This window comes from Sebastes fasciatus, chromosome 1 (assembly GCF_043250625.1).
Source record: "Sebastes fasciatus isolate fSebFas1 chromosome 1, fSebFas1.pri, whole genome shotgun sequence".
In the NCBI taxonomy this organism is placed as follows: Eukaryota; Metazoa; Chordata; class Actinopteri; order Perciformes; family Sebastidae; genus Sebastes; species Sebastes fasciatus.
In genome coordinates this window covers 1,496,223-1,517,797 of record NC_133795.1, presented here as the reverse complement: position 1 = coordinate 1,517,797, position 21,575 = coordinate 1,496,223, and the positions used below count along the sequence as shown (strand labels likewise).

Here is a 21,575-nt window from a genome sequence, read left to right as displayed (position 1 = left end):
AAACGAATAATAAACGATGTCTGTAAATTATTTGTTTTTGTTTTCCGTTGAACTGGTGAAAAAAATACTTTGTGCTGCACAACGCGTGAGCGACCACGGAAGTATAAAGATAAAACATAAGTAATTAATAATTACACATAAGTAAACACAATTTAAAACACACATACATGATAAGAAAAACATTTAGAAGTAGGAATACATTTTTTAATAATAATTAAGATCAGCAACCAACCAGTAAGAATTAAAAATATGTGAATTAAAACCAGGAGAATAAAATAAAATAAGATAATAGTTGAAACAGTCGACCTATAAAAACAATAAGACAAAAAATTAAATAATAATTAAGACCGACAAACAGACTAAAGATCAAGTCTTGGCAGAAATTTTATCATTCATCTTTTTTTTATTTTAAATGTCATATTTCCCTCGTGTTTATATGATAATGAGATCAGAGTGGGACTCTGGAGTAGAGTTTTAAATAAATTAAATGAAGTTTAAATTTATTTCAAATAAATAAAATAAAATAAATTTATATATATATATATATATACATATATATTGGGGCTGTCAAAGTTAACATGATGATAACGCATTAACGCAAATTCGTTTTAACGCCACTAATTTCTTTAACGCAACTTGCGATTTTTAGCGGGCTCCAAACTTGTTAACTTTAGCGAGGAAAAACTGTCACGGCCATTTCCAAAGGGGTCCCTTGACCTCTGACCTCCAGATATGTGAATGTAAATGGATTCTATGGGTTCCCACGAGTCTCCCCTTTAAGGTACATTTCTAACAGATAAAAAATGTGTGATAAATTTGCGTATAATTGTGATTAACTACGGATAATCATGCGATTAATCACAATTTGATATTTGAATCAATTGACACCCCTAATATATATATATATATATATATATATCAATTTGTTTTTGCACTTTATGTAATTTTCTCAACAAACAGTATCATTTATTGATGTATTCAGTTATATTTTGGCTTTAGTTTTGTCAGCTTTGGGCCTCCATAGCCACCACCCAGATTTGTTAATGTGGTCAGACAAACAAAGCCGATTTTTCAAATAGTACGTTTTGTTGAGGATTTGATGTATATGATTGTTTTTTAAAGATGTGATCTGATGAGATGTTAAATGTAATTCAGTGTAATTCACACTAGAAAACAACATAAACGAGTCACGTTTGGTAAATTCCAGCACTGAGAATATTAATGAAGCGTTACTGTTGATCATTTTATTGTTAAAGTGTCATATTCCTTCCTTTATTTACTGGATGTATCTCTCTATGTTACTGTGTTGTAATTATCTCAGGGTTGAAATCATGTTATCATGTTTATACACGAGACGAATTCCTGCAGGAATTAATAATCAGTCTGCTGTTGTAACTCCGCGGCCTGCACGGCGTCACATGACATTTGTATCTCTAAACCAATCAATAAATGATGATCAAACTGTTGTCATTTACTCAATAATAGAGTGGCAGGGTCACATGAATTATATTTCCACATCAGTGCTGTTCTATTGAGTTTGATCGGTGAGCCAACATCCCCATCTACTGGTGGAAGAGTCAGCAGCCCGAGGCCTCTCTACTTAATGCACCACTCTGTTAAAGACAAGTTTATTTCTATAGCAGCTTTCAAAGAAATAAATCTAAACTGTTTTTACCATCTGCTGTATTTAGTGTGTGTTACACCCTCTGACGTTCCAACCTGGAAAGTGTGTGTGCTCCGCTGCCTCCCAGCAGATAGATAGCCTTTCAGATGGAAAGTAGGGAGGGTGAATCTCTCACAGGTCACCGTATAAATAAACACCACAGGCTGAGTAACACAAAGGTTTTATCATCACAGATATCTTTGGGCTGAAGCTAATAGACCAGAGGTCAGCAACATGCAGCTCTTCAGCTCCTCTCCAGTGTACTGTGGATTTTTAAAAATGGAAATGAATAACTTATTTAGTTTACATTTTCATTTTTATTGATCATTGTTGTAGGTCTATGGTACGACGGTACGACGGAGTATTAGGGCCACATTGAGGGGGGAAAAAATAAATGAGATTTCAAGAATAAAGTCATATTACGATAATAAAGTCGTAATATAAAAAAAAAGTCGTAGTATTTTGAGAATAAAGTCAAAATACTATGAAGTAGTAATTTTACGTGTTATTTTTTTCTTCTCGTAAATTTATGACTTTTTCTCGTAATATTCTGACTTTATTCTGTAAATCTCAGATGTTTTTCCCTCAATGTGGCCCTAATACTCCGTAGTGCATTAGCTCTTTGGCCCTCACTGCATTAGACTTATATTCTATATACGTAGACTATAAACTGTGTTACCTTCATCACAATGATCAAATGTTTTGCGGCCTAAAATGTCTCTTTTGATAGTAAAGGTTGCTGACCCCTGTAATAGACAAACCAACATAAAATGTTTTTCCACCACCAGGACCCTCCTGAGCAGCTTCAGTACTCCTCGGCATAGATTATTCTACTGAACGGATTAATAAAATTATTCCAAAAGATATTCCCACATTTAGTGTTTTGATGATGATGGCGGAGCGTGTTGTGTAACTCTTAAAGTATCAAAAGTAAAAGTAATTCAAAATATCTCAAAGCTGTCTTTCCAAGATTAATATTTTTTCTGTCAGAACATTTAATGTAGGTCATTTATGAAGGAGTCCTCTATAGATAAATAGATAAAAGTGCTGATCTCGGCTGACAGAGAGGGAGGGCAAGACCACCTTCTGATACAAGACACAATGATGGGCGTCAGTAATATATCTAAGAGCTGAGTGATAGACAGAACCTGCCAAAATAATAAATAAATAAATAATTTCCACTTTAATTTATTTATGTATGTATCTTTATGATTTTTAATTTCGTTTTTATTATTTATTTTTTTTCATGTATTTATTTTTGCATTATTTATTTATTTTTACGTTTATTTCATATTCATTTTTAAATGTATGTATTTGTGTGTTTATTTTTATGATTTTTTAAATTTATTTTTATTTATGCATTTATTTTTTATTTATTAATTCATGTATTTATTTTGCATTATTTATTTATTTGTACATTTATTTATTTATTTATTCATGCATTTATTTTTTATTTATTTGATATTTATTTTTAAATGTACGTATTTATATGTTTATTTTCATGATTTTCTTTAATTACATTTTTATTTGTTTGTTTATTTATTTATTTGAATTCCTTTGCGTTTATTTTTTCATTTCATATTTATTTTTAAATGTATGTATTTATTTATGTGTCATGTGTTATGTGTTCTTTTCTTCATACATTTCTGTTTAAACTGGGACCAGAGCTGTTGCCCTGGCAACAGACCGGAAATGAAAAGGGTCCCGCCCCCTTAACTACCGTTGCTAGGTCGGATCATAGATATAAAATATATATATATATATTTATATAGAATAAAATTGATATAAATATATTTATATCTATGGGTCGGACAAGCTTCGCAAAAAGACAAAATAAATAAATAATAAATAGTATTAAAATGGTAGCGGTTGGTTTAGGTAGAGGGGGAAACATTAGAGAGGAACACAAAGCCAACCGACAGGAAGCAGTAGCCTACTACACACAACACCTGTTCCAACCATGGTTCCGCCTCGTGTGTAGATGGTTTCTGGGCGCCAAAACAAGAACCAAACAATACTACTACAAGAACCAAACAATACTACTACAAGAACTAAACAATACTACTACAAGAACTAAACAATACTACTACAAGAACTAAACAATACTACTACAAGAACTAAACAATACTACTACAAGAACTAAACAATACTACTACAAGAACTAAACAATACTACTACTACAAGAACTAAACAATACTACTACAAGAACTAAACAATACTACTACAAGAACTAAACAATACTACTACAAGAACTAAACAATACTACTACAAGAACTAAACAATACTACTACAAGAACCAAACAATACTACTACAAGAACTAAACAATACTACTACAAGAACTAAACAATACTACTACAAGAACTAAACAATACTACTACAAGAACTAAACAATACTACTACAAGAACTAAACAATACTACTACTACAAGAACTAAACAATACTACTACAAGAACTAAACAATACTACTACTACAAGAACTAAACAATACTACTACAAGAACTAAACAATACTACTACAAGAACTAAACAATACTACTACAAGAACTAAACAATACTACTACTACAAGAACTAAACAATACTACTACAAGAACTAAACAATACTACTACTACAAGAACTAAACAATACTACTACAAGAACCAAACAATACTACTACAAGAACTAAACAATACTACTACAAGAACCAAACAATACTACTACAAGAACCAAACAATACTACTACAAGAACCAAACAATACTACTACAAGAACTAAACAATACTACTACAAGAACCAAACAATACTACTACAAGAACTAAACAATACTACTACAAGAACTAAACAATACTACTACAAGAACTAAACAATACTACTACAAGAACTAAACAATACTACTACAAGAACTAAACAATACTACTACTACAAGAACTAAACAATACTACTACAAGAACTAAACAATACTACTACAAGAACCAAACAATACTACTACAAGAACTAAACAATACTACTACAAGAACCAAACAATACTACTACAAGAACTAAACAATACTACTACTACAAGAACTAAACAATACTACTACAAGAACTAAACAATACTACTACAAGAACTAAACAATACTACTACAAGAACTAAACAATACTACTACAAGAACCAAACAATACTACTACAAGAACCAAACAATACTACTACAAGAACCAAACAATACTACTACAAGAACTAAACAATACTACTACAAGAACCAAACAATACTACTACAAGAACCAAACAATACTACTACAAGAACCAAACAATACTACTACAAGAACTAAACAATACTACTACAAGAACCAAACAATACTACTACAAGAACTAAACAATACTACTACAAGAACCAAACAATACTACTACAAGAACTAAACAATACTACTACAAGAACTAAACAATACTACTACAAGAACTAAACAATACTACTACAAGAACTAAACAATACTACTACAAGAACTAAACAATACTACTACAAGAACTAAACAATACTACTACAAGAACTAAACAATACTACTACAAGAACCAAACAATACTACTACAAGAACTAAACAATACTACTACAAGAACCAAACAATACTACTACAAAAACTAAACAATACTACAAGAATACTACAAGAACTAAACAATACTACAAGGACTGAATACTACTACAAGAACTAAACAATACTACAAGGACTAAACACTACTACAAGAACTAAACAATACTACTACACGGACCACAGCAGCGACGATGGAAGGATAAATTCACGATGATAAACTTTACTCAGGTAACTAAAACAGACAATAAGTCCTAAAGTATTAAATTAAATCATCAACAGCTACTGAGCTCAAACTTTATCTGCTGATGAAGACCATGTGACATGGTTGAAAGCCCTGAAAATGGCTAGTAAGTAGACCTTGAGTTGGGATTGTTTTGTCAAACTGTCAAATCTGATTCTGAAGATGAATATTTAAAATTAAACGATTGTATTCCAACCAAAAAAATGCTACTGTTTAAAATGAAGCTGCTAAACGCTGTCAGTGTGGTTATCACTTTTATTTATTGTTTTTTACAGATGTTGACGACTGCACAACTGCAACCCACATATGGACAGACGTGCTATAACCTCCAGGGAGGCTTCAGATGTCTCTCCTTTGACTGTCCTCACTACTACAAGAAGCTGTCAGACATGTGAGTCACCGTTTTTCTCTCAGTATCTTCAATACAGCATGATGTTCATTTAGTAAATGATGGTCCCATTTAGAGTCAGATAGACCATAAAGCAGGGGATGCTGTCCGGTCTGGGAGTTGTCCGTGTTTTTGTCTTCGGGCACTTTCACAAGCCAAGCCAAGCTGCCCGAGAACGATCTGCGCTCTCCGAGTGCCATTCTTGTTAATAATTAAATGACATTACCGGTAAATAATGCTAATATTAAAAATAATCATGAGCCCGTCAGTGATGAAGGTCACATGGTTTATTCCTGTAGAACATCGTCGTTTATTACAGAACCAGCTCTTGTTGTTCACCGGTGCCTAAAATACCATTTGGCAACATCTTTTTATTACGTGACATTGATCATTTTATTGATCAGTTTCAGTGTTAAATCATAACTTAAACAGATACCAGTGCTTCTATAGCTACCATAATATCATACAATACTGTATTGATACTGTTTCTTCAGTGAGGCAGACACATTGAACTTTTATTTTATTTTTTTTATTTATTTATTTTTTATAATTTTTTGGGATTGTAAGGGAAGCCTGCCTGAGCATTCAGGAGAAACCCCTTACAGAAATATCACTGATTGTACTGTCATCTTCGACTCTACATTTTGCTTTTCAACTTCTGTAACTCTGTCTGTCTGTCCTCGGTGTCCCTCTTGCGGAAAAAGAAACCCCTCTTATTGTTCAGTTTCAGACAGAGCTCCTCCAAGTCCTCCTTCTCCATCTCCAACTGTTTGATTTTGGTCTCCCAGCGGTGTTGTTCATTGGCCAGGTCAACCTCCATCTGTCTCACTCTTGTGTGCATCAGTTGGACTTCCGTCTCCCGGCGTGGTTGTTTTTCGGCCAGGTCCTTATTCTCGTCTTGCACCTTTTTTAATTTGGTCTCCAGCTGTTGAGAGAGACCCTCTATTTCATCGTCTATGCGGTTGAGCTCATCCTGCACCTGGTCCACCTTCTTCTGCAGTTCCAGCTGCAGTGTCTCCCAGGCTTGTTCTTTTTCGGCCATGTCCTTTGCAGATCTGTCCTTCAAAGCTTTGAATTTGTCCTGCCAGACTGTCTCACTGTCTAGGAGTTCACCTCCTTTGAGCTGCAGCTGGCTAGTGGTCTCTCTGAGTTTTTCAGAGAGATCCTGCTTTTCTTTAATGAGATTCAGGATCTCATTGTCCCTGTGGTAGACCTCATCCTGCAGCTGGTCCACCTCGTTCTGGAGTCCCCAGTTCTGGTCTTCGTTGTTGGCCAGGTCCCGTTTGAACCTGTCCTCCAGAGCTTTGAGTTCTTCCGCCCAGAATTTTTCTCTCTCTCGGAGTTCACCTTCTTTGAGTCGCAGCTGGCTCGTGGTCTCTTCCAGTTTTGTATTGAGACCCTCTATTTCATTGTCTCTGAGGACCTCATCCTGCAGCTGGTCCACCTCGTTCTGGAGTCCCCAGTTCTGGTCTTCGTTGTTGGCCAGGTCCCGTTTGAACCTGTCCTCAAGAGCTTTGAGTTCTCCCGCCCAGAATTTCTCTCGTTCTCGGAGTTTGCCTTCTTTGAGCCGTAGCTGGCTAGTGGTCTCTTCCAGTTTTGTAGAGAGATCACGCTGCTCATCGAGCTCAATGATTACAGCGTTCTCCTGAGGGCAATTTTGCTGTGGTGCCGGTTGAACCGTGGGCCAATTTTGCTGTGGTGCCGGTTGGACTTTGGGCCACTTTTGCTGTGGTGCCAGTTGGACTTTGGGGCAATTTTCCTGAGGTGCCGGTTGCCCCTGATGGTCATTTTTCCAAAGTGCCAGTTGACCCTGATTTTGACGAGGTGCTCGTTTGCCCTTTCGGGAATTTCGATGGAATGCTGGTCGGACCGAAACACCGCCAACTACCCTTACCCCGTTTCTTGGATTGTGTCTTCTGTCCATTGCACGCTGTTGCAGACTTGTTGTGCGTAGAAGACCGAATGTAGTTCTCCGTAGCAGACTGAGAGACTTACCTGTGTCTCTCGTTATCTCTAAAAGACTGTAGCTCTGAGTCTCTGTGGCGGATCCACTTGACTGGACCTGTGAAGTACTGTCAAGAACTGTCTCTCTGACTGGCTCTGAAGCAGGACTCTAGAATTAGAGATTAAAGGAATTGTGACATCACAAGATCAAATCAAAGCCATTTCCATGACAACAGAATGTGATGTCACAATGCAAAATGACAGGAAGCCAAGCTAATAAACAAACATTTAATAACAGGCATCAATGAAATGAATCAACATTGGAAGAGCCATAATTCATCTTTAGTTTGGAATTCTTTGACTTATTAACTAAATGGACTTGTGCACAAGGATTGACACTAGGCCTATATGACAGATAAATCAGATATTTTACTGTATTTAAAAGCTGCAACTGCATTTCAGTAAATATTAAATTATTAATTATTTAGTTATTTATAAATGAATTAGTAAATACAGGCATTTTGGGGGATTTGAGCACATCTTGAGGTCAGGGATATTTAATAAACAAACTCTATTAGTCTATTTTGATGCTTTTTTTTATGAACTCTGGCACCTTATTTACACTCAAAGTACCTACAGGGCATTCAGTACGGCTTTCAGGGTTTCTGAGCTGTTTACACAACACAAGTGCTCGCCATCCAGTCAGTTCATCAAAGTTAATTATAACATTTTTGGTCACCTGAAAATGTCTTATTCAGCGTTCAGTTGTGCTTAGCTCCACCCTCTCATCTCACTTCTGACTGAAACAAGATGGTGACGGACAAAATACAGAACTTGAGGCTTCAAAATGTCAGTCCAAAAAGTAATGGGTGACGTCGCAGAGACTACGTCCACTTCTTATATACAGTCTATTGCCCAATTCCAAACGTTCCCCTACACCCTCTCCCAACCTACTTCCACTCCGTTCACGTGGAGCGTCCACTATATTAAGGGCCGTTCCAAACCAATCCCTGGGGAGTGGAGGTGTGTTATAAAACCCTCCAACAGCGAGCTGCATCGATGCCGACTTAACCAGCTGCCCTCACTGACGACGTGCAACGCCGTTTAGTGTTCATCATGGAACACGATCCAATGTCAGTTCCGTGCGACTACCAGTACAAACATTTACTGTGATAGGCTCAAACTGATGGGCATTTCATTTATTGTACTTTATCATCATACAGACATCAACAACATAAAGTAAATAGGTTGTATAAAGGATCAAATATACCCTCGTCTAGACTAGAAAACATATATTTCATATTTTTTACCCCTATCAGGAGCTCATCATTTATCATATCTTCAACTGTGCAATACTGGCTTAACAGTGCAATAATCTGGTTTACTCCGGCAATAACACTGCATTTATTTATACAGAACATTTAAAATAATATTCTTATTTTACAATATTCTTGCATTCTTATAAATGCATGCATTTATATTATTTGCATGTATCCTATTTTTCAGCATTATTATTTCCACTGTCGTTATATATTCCCTATTTAAGAGAGGGAAGTTGGTCCCAAAGCTTGCTGGTGTATCGATCCCCTCCACCTTAAAGAAGGAGCTTCATTGAGCTTTGAGTGTGACTAAAAACAGAGTTCACTCCACCGCGGAGTGGGAGGGTGGAGGTACCGGATTGGAATTGGGCCTATGTGTCAGTCACAGAGCATCAGAATACAGACTGGTAAAGCACTACAAGTGGCCACTGGAAGACGTCTGCTTTCTCCACTGCCACCGTATTACTATGTTGTTCTGTGCTCATTCTCATTGAAAGTGACGAGGACTATCATTTCTACCAGTTTAACTACATTTCCCAGCAACAGTCTGGTCTGATCATGAAAGTTTTCAGTAGCAAGCTATTTTCCCATGAAGTATCAGGGGTATTGATGCAGATCTGCATCTGCATCAATACCCCGTCTTCTGATCGACCCAGTCGCCAGAAAAACATGTTGGCATTGTACGTTTACTACGTCTGCTCAAGCTGTTGGTTCTTACAGAGGGCGGCGAGGTGCTGCGTAGGTCACTGCACAAGTCTGGGTCGGTGTTTAATGCTGCTCTGTACTCTCTTTAAGAACTGCTCTTTAACCTCCCCATTAGGGCTGTCACGGTGAAGGAATAAACCCTGCGCTGATAACGATCGGCTCAACAGCTCAATATGTGGGATTGCAACTTTAAAAAAAAAAGGAAATTAAATGCGATGAGGTGCAGCGTTTTTTTTCATCCGAGACGCTTTGGTTGCGTTTTGGTTGCTATGATACGGAATATCAAAATGTCAGCTCAAGGTAGAGATCTTGCTCTGGATGAAGGGAAGCCTGAAGCCTGCAGGGAGAGAGGACGGACCCGCCAGGCTGATTTCATTTCTCCTCCATTGTTGTTGTTGTTGTTGTTGTTCAGCACTTGTAGTCTACATGTAGGATATGACAGTTGGAATGTGTGGAGTTTTACCCAATGTTGAACATTTTTCAACTCTCAGCAACCAGAAAAAAATCACCAAACGTGCAGCGCTCAGAGCAGAAAGACGCTCAGCGCCTCGTCACGCTGCTGCCGTTAGTAGCGTAGTGTAAAAACATTTCATTGCACATTGCAGAGAATTAAAAAAAGAAAAAACATAGCTGTTGTGGCGGTTGCTTGCCATCCGCTGCGGTTGGCTTGTCAATATCGCGGTATTGCAAAAATTGTGGTTATTGCGACAGCCCTGCTCCCCATGTACTGTAAATGTTAATTTTCATGAGAATTATTCATAAAAGTCTGAAGAAACTAATAAACCTTTGCAGCACTAGAAATTAAAGGCACTTAAAAGTGACTGAATGTGCTAAAAGCCCATTAGATGAGTCTAAAACATAACTGAATACATCAATTAGTTAAACAATTCAAATGTAGAGTAAAAACTAATAATAAATGATGTCTTTAAATTGTGTTTTTCCTTTCCGTTCAGTTGGTAAGAAGAGGCAAAATGCGTTTTTCCCCCTTTACTTATTTTTCAACTCGTTAATGTTTTTTATTTTCCCCACACAACATCTCCTATTTTCCTCGTGCTTATATGATAATAAGATGGCCGTGTCCATGTACTGTAAGTCCAGGCCACGGATCGGTCCAGAGTGGGAGTCAATTATATTTCCACATCAGTGCTCTTTCACTGGTGCTGTTTCATTATTTCTATGGTGTGTGATCGGTGAGCCAACATCCCCATCTACTGGTGGAAGAGTCAGCAGACCGAGGCCTCGCCACCTAATGCACCTCACAGTTAACGACAAGTTTATTTATAGTTATAGCACCTCAATGTTCAATATAATAACAGATCAGTAATAAAAATCTATGAATACTCGTTTATTTAACTTCATTTAGACGTTGTTTTGCTTCACAGTAAGTCTGAGCCGTCCTTATCTAAACTGTTTTTATCATCGGTTGTATTTAGTGTGTGTTACACCCTCCGACATTCCCACCCGGAAAGTGTGTGTGCTCCGCTGCCTCCCAGCAGATAGATAGCCTTTCAGATGGAAAGTAGGGAGGAGGAATCTCTCATAGGTCACCGTATAAATAAACACCACAGGCTGACCAATACAAAGGTTTTAGAGGATGATATCATGATAAATGGATCTTACTTTATTGTTATTCTATTAGGCACCGGTGCTAGAAATAGTACTTTTTATTTTATTACACTTGAACTCGTTGTAATTTTGAGCAATCTCTGGCACAAGAACGTCGGGATTAATAAAGTCCCATCTTATCTTATCTTATCTTATCTTATCTTATAGCATCACAGATGTCTTTGGGCTGAAGCTGTTGTGAACAGATAAAGCAACATTAGTGTTGTTCCACCACCGTGGAGCCTTCTGAGCAGCTTCAATACTCCTCAGTGTAGATCCCTCATTTAGTGTTTTGATGATGATGATGATGATGATGAAGGAGAGCGTTTAGTAACACGTCACTCCAAAATGGTCCGTCACTCCACAGGTGTTGAGTTTGGTTAAGATCTGGAGACTGTGAAGGCCATAGCAGATCATCTAACCATTCAGTGAGTCCTCGTGCCCTCTAGTTATGTTCTTCCATTCATTCTTTCAGGTTGTCCCTTTAATTTGTCATCCATCTGTAGGTGTTTGATATTATACTGCACCTGTTCCTTATTTTCTTGGGATAGAAAAGCTCCTACTACTAAGCTCACACTGAAATAAAACAATAAATAACAAGCCAATAAAATAACTTCAGACTTTTCATTTACGTGGTCGGATAAAAACCTTCATATATGAACAATTTTCATCGGCTAATATTTTGACTTTATTGCAGTGAATTGATAACTCACTTGCAGTCAGCTGAACAAACAAAACAAAAACAAAACTTTGACATATGATCACATCAAACAGTTGATATGGCTAACGTGTTAGCAAATAGCTGCCCATTTCAGCCCTGTCTCCTAAAAGTTACGTTCCCATACAACGAAACTGCACGGTCGATTACGTTTAGAGAGAAACATATTCTCTCCTGGATTATGTTTGTTTTTGACGTATCACAAATTTCTAATCATAGTCCACAGAAGTCCACGTAGGGAGGAGGGATGGGTCAAACAAACAGGACTTTCACTTAGGAGACCGCTGTTCGTGTCCCGTGTGAAACCAGAAGTTGACGTTCACTTATTTTAATTTACGTCCGTAACTTCAATAATGTAACAAACATACTTATTTTAAGCCAAACATGATGTTTTTTTGCTTTTTTGATTTGTTTCATAATCCTGGAGAAAATACGTTTCCCTTGAAAAGTTTTTGAGAATGCAGTTTAGTTGTAATTTTGTAGGAGACGAGGCTGCCTATTCACACATCCAGCAGGAGACTCCTTTTAGCTCTATTTTGGTCTCCACCGAGTCCTGAAGAAAGATATCAGACTCTTCAGCAGCTAAATGCTCCACTATGTCGCCAGCTAGTTGCCAACTTTGTACACAGGACTGACTGAAAAAGCCTTAAACATTACAGCTATTATGGTTTTATCTAGATTAAATATCTCTAGTGACTTTTTAAAGGAGGAAACGCTCCAAGGTTTACTTTTTGTCTTCATCTTTGGTGCTTTTGTTTCTGCTGGTTGCTCCTGGTTCATCTTTTTATTACAAACCACAAACGTAAAAATACATGTGTCCTTATTACGGTCCGCTGTGTGTTGTGTGATTGGATAGGACTGTTTAGGAAAAGCCAGTCCGGCGGTGACGCTGGTCTGTACCGGGTGGCCTCTTTCCTCTGCTGAAGAACACAAACACTTCCGGCTATTGAGGCGGCGTCCCACACGTTAGGGTGTGATCTCTGCTTATCGGTCTCAGCTTCAAAGTTGTTATCAAGAAAACTAAATCCATGAGGAGAGCTCCCACCAGGTTACTGTAACATGAGAACAACCAGACCTCCAGTCACACTATTCTGCTAACGCCTCGATGCTAACCTCTAGTTTTACTGCACAGCTTTCACCTGCAACCTCAGGATGTTTTATACTGGCCCTAATACTCTGTAGTACATTGTCTCTTTGGCCCTCACTGCATTAGACTTATATACTATATACTTAGACTATAAACTGTGTTACCTTCATCACAATGATCACATGTTTTGATGCTCCAGACAGATTTTTTTGTTTTTCTTTGCCTGAAATGTCTCTTTAGATAGTAAAGGTTGCTGACCCCTGATCTAACTTAAAGGAGCAATATGTAGCACTGACAGCTAGCGTTTAAAATGTGTACTGCAGTCCAAATTCAAAACACTGGAGCCGTGGTACAGTAGGTGTGTAGTTATGTGTTAAATGGAGCATGTTGTTATCATGTTTGTTCACAGTCTGGTGCTTCCATGACTCAGTACAGAGCTGCTGACACTAATAACTGTGTTTCCTGTTTTCTGGTTCTGTCAGCTTCTCTGCTGCTGATCTGTAACTGAGGATGCACTGACTATGGAGAAGTACCATATACAACCACACTTCAAAACACCTGAACTAACCCTTTAAAGCTGCAGTAGTCAGTATATATTTTTGGCATCATTTGGCAAAAATCCCATAATAACCTTTCAGCATATTGTAATCCAAGTGTTCTGAGAGAAAACTAGACTCCTGCTCCTCCTCATGGCTCTGTTTTCAGGCTTTAGAACATCTAACCCGTGACAGGAGACTTTGACCAATCAGAGGTCATTTCAGAGAGAGAGCGTTCCTATTGGCTGTGCTTTGGTCATGTGACCAGAACTTGGCGTTCCTTCACCAGATTTCCACAATCGCGGCGGCATCACAAACTTTCTCATTTTACAGCTAAAGCGTGCACTACAAGATGAAACCCGATACTGGTATCGGTATCGGTGCATCCCTTATTAAAAATACAATTTATAAAGTCTACATTTTATTTTATTTTAAAATCCCTAAATAGGAAGGAAATCACAAAAAATAAATTGTTAGACACTTGTTTTACTTGGTTCCCAGAAGGATATGGAGCCTATATATCATATTTAGTAATGCCTTAGTTGTGCTTTAACATCCAGTTTTCCCCCTCTTTATTTCTCCTTAGGTAACTTAAAGGTTTGAAAAATGATCATACTTTCTGACAACACTCACCGGCCACTTTATTAGGTACACCTTGCTAGTACCGGGTGGTCTTCTGCTTCAAGGTTGGACGTGTTGTGCGTTCAGATGGTATTCTGCATACCTTGGTTGTAACGAGTGGTTATTTGAGTTACTGTTGCCTTTCTATCATCTCCAACCACTCTGCCCATTCTCCTCTGACCTCTGACATCAACAAGGCATTTCCGTCCACACAACCCCCGCTCACTGGATCTGTTCTCTTGTTGGGACCATTCTCTGTAAACCCTAGAGATGGTTGTGCGTGTAAATCCCAGTAGATCAGCAGTTTAATACTCAGACCAGCCCGTCTGGCACCAACAACCATGCCACGTTCAAAGTCACTTAAATCCCCTTTCTTCCCCATTCTGATGCTCGGTTTGGACTTCAGCAAGTCGTCTTCACCACGTCTAGATGACGTAATGCATTGAGTTGCTGCCATGTGATTGGCTGATTAGCTATTTTTGTTAACAAGCAATTGAACAGGTGTGCCTAATAAAGTGGCCGGTGAGTGTATATTCTGTATCAGCTTGTTCATTGAAGCTATACAACAGGACATGACTGTGTACGCAGTCTGAGTGGAGTATTCAAAGACGTTCTTTGTGTTAACCTCAGTGAGCTGCAGGTTGACAATAGAGGGCAGCAGACGGCACCAAACAACCACAGGCTGTTATTGAAGGAATGTTCACTTGCACAATATACACTTGCGTAACCTGTCTGAGCGTCAGTCCATCAAATACATGCCTACATTTTCCACTCCAGCAACATGTGAGCACATTCCCATCCTCCTCACAGGAGCTTCCTCCACTAACACACCACTGATTCCATATTACTGTTAGCGGATGGTTATCATGAGGACTCTGTGTGAAATCATGAGTCAGCTTTTCCAACGGATAGATGTTCTTCCAAAGCAGAGAGAGAGAGAGAGAGAACTCCCTCTGTGACAGCGACACCAGGTCTTTAAATGACGCCTTCTGATTATACACCGTTCATCTTCTAATCACAGAGTCTCTCCTCTTTTATCTGCCACGCCTATATCGAGAAATCAAAGAACTTCTGTTTGCGTAAGATTTTATTTACTGCGCCGCCGAACCTTGCAATTGTCGGCACACTCACGATTAGTCATACTTACCGAGTGTTGCCAGGTGTAATGTGTTATACCTTGATGTGACACGCAACGTCTCATTTTGATTAATTATTCTTTGTCGTAACTGCAAATCATGATGAAGTGCTATTTCAGGTGTGTTTTTCTTGGATAGGCCTGTTATGGAAGAATTCCCCTAATTGCTCCCACACTGCTCCTCTTAATCATACAGTATCTGTGGAAAGGTACACAGAGCGAAAAATACAATTATATAAAAAAGATAACATAGAAGATAAGATTTGCAAACAACAAACTGCAGCATGTGGAATATTCACTGTTGGAAAATGTGATGAGTTTGATTCATCGGATTGAATATTGGACGAAGCATGGAATAGTTGGCACGAGCACAATAATAAGATTTAATTTTACTAAATATTGGCAAATAATATCAGCTAACAGCAGCTTCCACAGCTGAAAACTAGGGCTGTCAATCCATTAAAATATTTAATCGATTGATTGTCCATAGTTAATCATGATTAATCGCACATTATTATCTGTTCAAAATGAACCTTAAAGGGAGATTTGTCCATTCCAGCAACCCAAAAATCAAAGAATAATGTTATTTACCTCAGAGATTAGTGGTGTTTTTTTTTAATTTATAAGGGACATGTAATGTTTTATACTTCTGGTGAATATAATCCATCAATCTTATTTCCATAGATGTATTTAGTATCTACAGTTCCCTTTGTTAACACTTTATTTTGAAAAGCGGACGTAGTCCCACGTGTCTACTTCCTCTAACTTCTCCAAGGTGGTCTCTAGCTCTCCCGTCAGCTCCGTTCTCTTTATCCATCCATGATCAGCTCCATCGGGGCCGTTTCAATGCAGAGAACACAAATGTCAGTATCTGGGTGCTCTACAGTCGTAGCGTCAGCCCATTTGACCACGGAGACGAGAGCGACGGCCGGCTCCACCGCAACATTACCGCCATACCATAACGTTACCGCCATACCATAACGTTCCCTGCTAACTATTTTGCACTTTTTTCGGATATTTTACAGACATTTTTCTGCCTTTTTTGGACATAGTTCAGACATTTTTCAGACGTTTATTTAGGCATATTTCAGACTTTTTTAGGACATTTTTGGGGCTTTTTTCTGACATATTTCGGCCTTTTTTGGATATTTTTTGGGCCATGTTTCGGACATACTTTGGCATTTTTTTGGACATATTTCAGCCTTTTTTAAGTTTTTTTCAGACATATTTTGGCTTCTTTCTGCCTTTTTTCTGCCTTTTTCAGACTTATTTTCGGACACATTTTGGCCTTTTTTAGAAGTTAGCATGCAGCTTTAGCTCTGCTCTGTGTAGCTCTGCTTTTCCTGTCAATGTGTGAAACCCAAAGTGTTTCCATCCTTTACTGGATGTGTAGTGTTTACCACGATAGATTTAACATGGGAGGGTGCAGGTCGTATCCACGCTGACCCTCCAACGTTTTAGACTCTCTGAGGTTTGTTTTGGTTGACGAATACGGAACGGATGACGTCACGTTACTCAGACTACCACAATAAAAGCAGTAACTTCCTTCTTCCTCCACAAAGACTCAAATTAAGCAAATATATTGATTCTGGTATTACATTTTTTTTTTCAAAATCGTTAAAAAAAAGAAAGGAAAAATGACAACTGGAAGACAGACAGGATAGATTCTGTTCATCCAGCTTGAAATCATAGCAGACGTTGAGAAAACAGAAGGGTGATTAGAACAGCAATCCTACAAATTACAGTCATTTTGTGCCAAGAGCCAATCAAATCTCACTGATTTCTTCAAGTTTAAAACTTTCTGAAGGCTTTGTGCTCCATGAGGAGTTGAACATGTAAAACCTTGTCTGTCTGTGAACTGATCCGGTATCGTGTGAACCGAGAGGAACGAGTGCCAATACATTCTGTACATGGATATATGACCAGAGGAAGAGAGAGAGAGACTTTCCCTGACATACCGAGCTCTGGCTCTCCCTCCGGCGCTGACAGTAAAGAGAGGGCAAAAGACTTGAAAGCTCACTTCATCATTCCTGCTTGTTTCCGGCCTTCAGGGAAGCTGACTGACATGTAGCTCATCATTGTTTAGTTCTTTACATGTACAAGATTGTGCAAAGGAACTGTCTATCATAAAACTTTCCATATAGATTTATTCTAAAAGAGAGAAGTGGAATATGTATCTTTAATTATTATTTAAACTTTTTCATTTAAGGTTTAATTTGATTCTTATGGCTTCTTTACAGAGGCTTAATTTAGCTTAACTGAGGTTTAACTTTATTTTAGCAGAAAGCTTGCGTTATGTTTTTTTTTCTTTAAATGTTTTTGCATCTTTCAGCTCATTGTTTTGGTTTTACAGCAACTTTACTGTTTGGTTCAGTCTCATGGCTCTCATCAACCTTGTTTTCAATAGCTGCAGGCAACTGATTTTAGTAAAAAAAAGGCTTTGATAGATCCACTGTGTTCTAGCTGCCTCACACCGAACGGCAAACAGACAAAGTTAGCAACAACACTGAACATAGTGGAGCATTAAGCAGCTAAAACAGACTTAAAAGTAGAGTTGGTATTGGACTAAGGTTTAGCAGGTGGGCAGAAACACCACTACAAATGAATGCTAATGTTGCTCAGCTGGATGCATTTAGCATAAAACAATATGCTCCCATCATAACATGTCAAACTGCAGCCCAACAGGCAACAACAGCTGTCAGTGTGTCAGTGTGCTGACTTGACTATGACTTGCCCCAAACTGCATGTGATGATCATAAAGTGGGCATGTCTGTAAAGGGGAGACTCGTGGGTACCCATAGAACCCATTTACATTCACTGATCTGGAGGTCAGAGGTCAAGGGACACCTTTGGACATGGACATGACAGTTTTTCCTCGCCGAAATTTAGCGTAACTTTGTAGCGTTATTTAACCTCTTTATCGTCAAGCTAGTCTGACATGGTTAGTACCGATGGATTCATCAGGTTTTCTAGTTTCATATGATACCAGTATGTTCACTCTAGATTTAAAACTGAGCCGCTACAATCTCATGTTAATGTCTTCAAGGAATTAGTGGCATTAAAAGGAAATTCCGTTTGATAGCCCAACTTTATACTAAATAAATAATCCCTAAAATAACGTTTCACTGGATTATTCAAAAAACTGTGAACACAGTTTCTACAAAGACTAAATGAAACCAAAGCTATCTGCATGGCTACACACCAATAGATGTAATTTATCTTTCTTGTCTTTTGTAATTTGGGTGAATTGACCGTTAAAAAAATTAAATGCAATATATGAGATTGTTTGGAAAAAAGCCTGGTATGACCCGGTTGGTACCGATGGATTCTTTAGGTTTTTTTAGCCCACTACAACCTAAAAATCGCAAGTTGCATTTCCGTGTTAAAGAAATTAGTGGCGTTAAAACAAATTTGCGCTAACGCGTTATCTCGTTATCTATGACAGCCCTACATATTTTACATACTTATTTTAAGTTGCGTGTTGTAAAAATGACACGCGAAAAGGCTAACATGCGTCCTCATGACACACGGATTGTCCTTGTAATGTCATGCTATTTATTCGCCTTGCTGTGAGATTGGGTTAAAGGTAAAGGACTGGGAGAGGTGCCTTCCACTGATAGATTTCAGTGGGTTGACGGGTGATTTTCAAACCCCCGTTCTGCTTCACACAGCCCGGCGCTGCTCCTCTTGGCTAAGTGAGAAAAATGACTTCCTTCCAACTCTGAAATGTTTCTCTTCCCGGGTCCACTGAAGAGTAACCGCCTCATACAAGCTGCTGTAACAGAAACATTAGGAGGTGAGCTCCTCCATTCGCGTCCACAGTGGTGTGTGATGAGGACATCACCTTTATCAAGTGACTTTATAAGAGCTACATCATCGTAGGGGCCAAAGAGCCATTTTATACGGGTCTTATTGGAATGGTCTCGTTCTGTAGTGATGTAATGTGACAGACCTGAGAACCCAACCTGCTCTGTGCCCATATATAGGTCAGTGAATTGCATCAAACGAAATGTCTGGCTCCAAAGAAAGACGAATCTTTTCTCTTTCATGTGAGGTAATGAAGTTCAGAGCCGAGTGCCGTGTTTGAAGTTGTCCAGCAGTGTGTTTGTTGAGGCCGGGTGGGTTCACGTCTCAGTCGGCTCGGTCGCTGCAGGTCAGCCACGCCGAGGGTCGGCCTGACAGCGCGGGCCTTTGTTCTTAACGGGAGATGCTCGCACAGGTAGGCAGCGCCGCTTTGATCCTCGGGTCAGCTGAATCACACACAGGTCACCCAGAGCTGTGATTATGGAGCTGAAAGCTGCACTCCAACAAAGCAAAGCCTCTACATCTACAAAGACTTTGTCTTTTTGAATCTCCTTGTATTACTGCATCAAGATTTCATCAGTGAACTGGGATCACTACACATTTCAGGTGACACCTACAGGCAATACAAAGCCTTATAGAGAAGCAAACACCATGTTTACTTAATTCACGGTAATCTGAATTGTATGATAAAGCAGGGTTGTGTTTATAAAAAGCATTTTTGATTTCCCTAAATCACTCCGTGTCATGTCCCATCTCAGCATTCAAATTAGGGATGAACTGATACCACTTTTTTTCAGACTGAGTACAAGTACTTACATTTGGGTACTCTCCGATACCGAGTACCGATACGAGTACTTCTCTGCGCCAAAAGACCCTCGTTAACAGCCAGCTGGAGGGTGAGAGCGACACACGGCAGGCTGGGGAGTCCCGCATACGAGGCAGTGCGCCGCCACCTAGGTCGGCTTGGAAAGGCTAAGGGCGAAGGTGCTTCCCGGGCCGTGGACGAAGTTTCACCGGGGCGGACTGTCCTCAGTGCGCTCCAACCGCGTCGTGCCTCAAGGGTGGGGCTTGGCCCACGTAAAAGGCGCCAGGGGTTTGCGGCGATGTCGGCAACCCACCCGACCCGTCTTGAAACAAGGACCAAGGAGTCTAACGCAGAGCGGAGCGCAGAGCGGAGCGCAGAACGGAGCGTGAGCGCGTGCGATGGGAACTGAAAGATGCTGACGAGAGGTTAACGTCACGCTGCTGTAAAGTGGTATCGGAGCCGTTGTATCGGATCCGTTTTGCGAGTACGAGTACATGAGCACAGTATCGGACCTGATACCCAATACTGGTATCGGTATCGGTGCATCCCTAATTCAAATATAGTTTCTTTGCAACTTTAAAGCCCCTATGCATCTTTCAAATTATTGTTATGGCATCCGTTTTTGTCAACCCGATCTCACAGGAAGGCGTATAAATGGCACGACATTACAAGGACATTCCAAGTGCGATGAAGATGCATTTTGGGCTTTTTGCATGTCATTTGCACGCCACGTAACAAAACTACGGTAACAGCCGCAGTTAGATAATGGCAACAAAACCACTTAGTTAGGTTTAGGAAAAACGCCATGGTTGGGCTTAAAATAGTTACGGAAATGAAGTAAAATCCGTACAGAAACAACGTAACATAACTACGGAAAAGAGGTGAGGTGCCAGTTCACCTCCTGGGCACTGCCGGGGTGCCCTTGAGCAAGGCACAAACTGCTTCCTGGGCGCTGTATAGTAGCTGCCCACTGCTGGGTTAAATGCAGAGACTAAATTTCACTGTGTGCTGTGTACAAATATAATGTGTGACAGTAACAGCTGATTTACATCTACATATTTACGCGGGTGTGTTTACATCGGACTCAGTGCAGACTACATGGCGTACACATGAAAGCAAACGGCGTTCTTATTGCACGCTAAATTCCATGTCACGATTATCCTGCTCAAAATAATTGCGATTCGCGCTATTATCCGATAATCATCAAAATATGCTTAAATCTCTGAAAATGGTACTTAAACTTTGCCAACTGGAATCACTTTACCTTACATCTTTTCTAGAAACTTAGGACAAGGACACATAGAGATTAGACCTAAACTCAGTTTCACCTGTTAGCAACTCTTATAAATAGTGATTTCCATTTATTCGTCCTGTATGAAGAAACACATCTACAGTGCTCAAAAGTGGAAAATAATTCCTCACTTGACCTTCATAGCTGGTCACATTTTTTCTATGGCAGCATG

At 39.1% G+C, this 21,575-nt stretch overlaps 1 protein-coding gene and 1 long non-coding RNA gene across 3 annotated transcripts in view; one reads left to right on the top strand and one right to left on the bottom strand.

Annotated features, from left to right (window-relative positions):
• The first annotated feature begins 5,144 nt into the window (after positions 1-5,144).
• Positions 5,145-21,575, top strand: part of LOC141766929 (uncharacterized) — a 41,145-nt gene continuing 24,714 nt past the window's right edge. Inside the window, exons 1-2 of one of the 2 annotated variants that reach the window (XR_012593718.1) lie at positions 5,145-5,432; positions 5,721-5,827. This is a non-coding gene — a long non-coding RNA (uncharacterized LOC141766929). Of the gene's footprint in view, positions 5,552-5,720; positions 5,828-21,575 lie in introns of both variants that reach the window. The other variant, XR_012593722.1, reaches the window with a different exon arrangement.
• On the bottom strand, positions 6,345-7,903 carry LOC141766033 (uncharacterized). Its single transcript, XM_074632486.1, has one exon. It carries the CDS (start codon positions 7,755-7,757, stop codon positions 6,471-6,473), a length of 1,287 nt encoding a protein of 428 aa, XP_074488587.1. The 5' UTR covers positions 7,758-7,903; the 3' UTR covers positions 6,345-6,470.

Coding starts and splice junctions, on each gene's coding strand:
- LOC141766033 (XM_074632486.1), bottom strand. CDS start 7,757: ATGGACAGAAGACACAATCCAAGAAACGGGGTAAGGGTAGTTGGCGGT.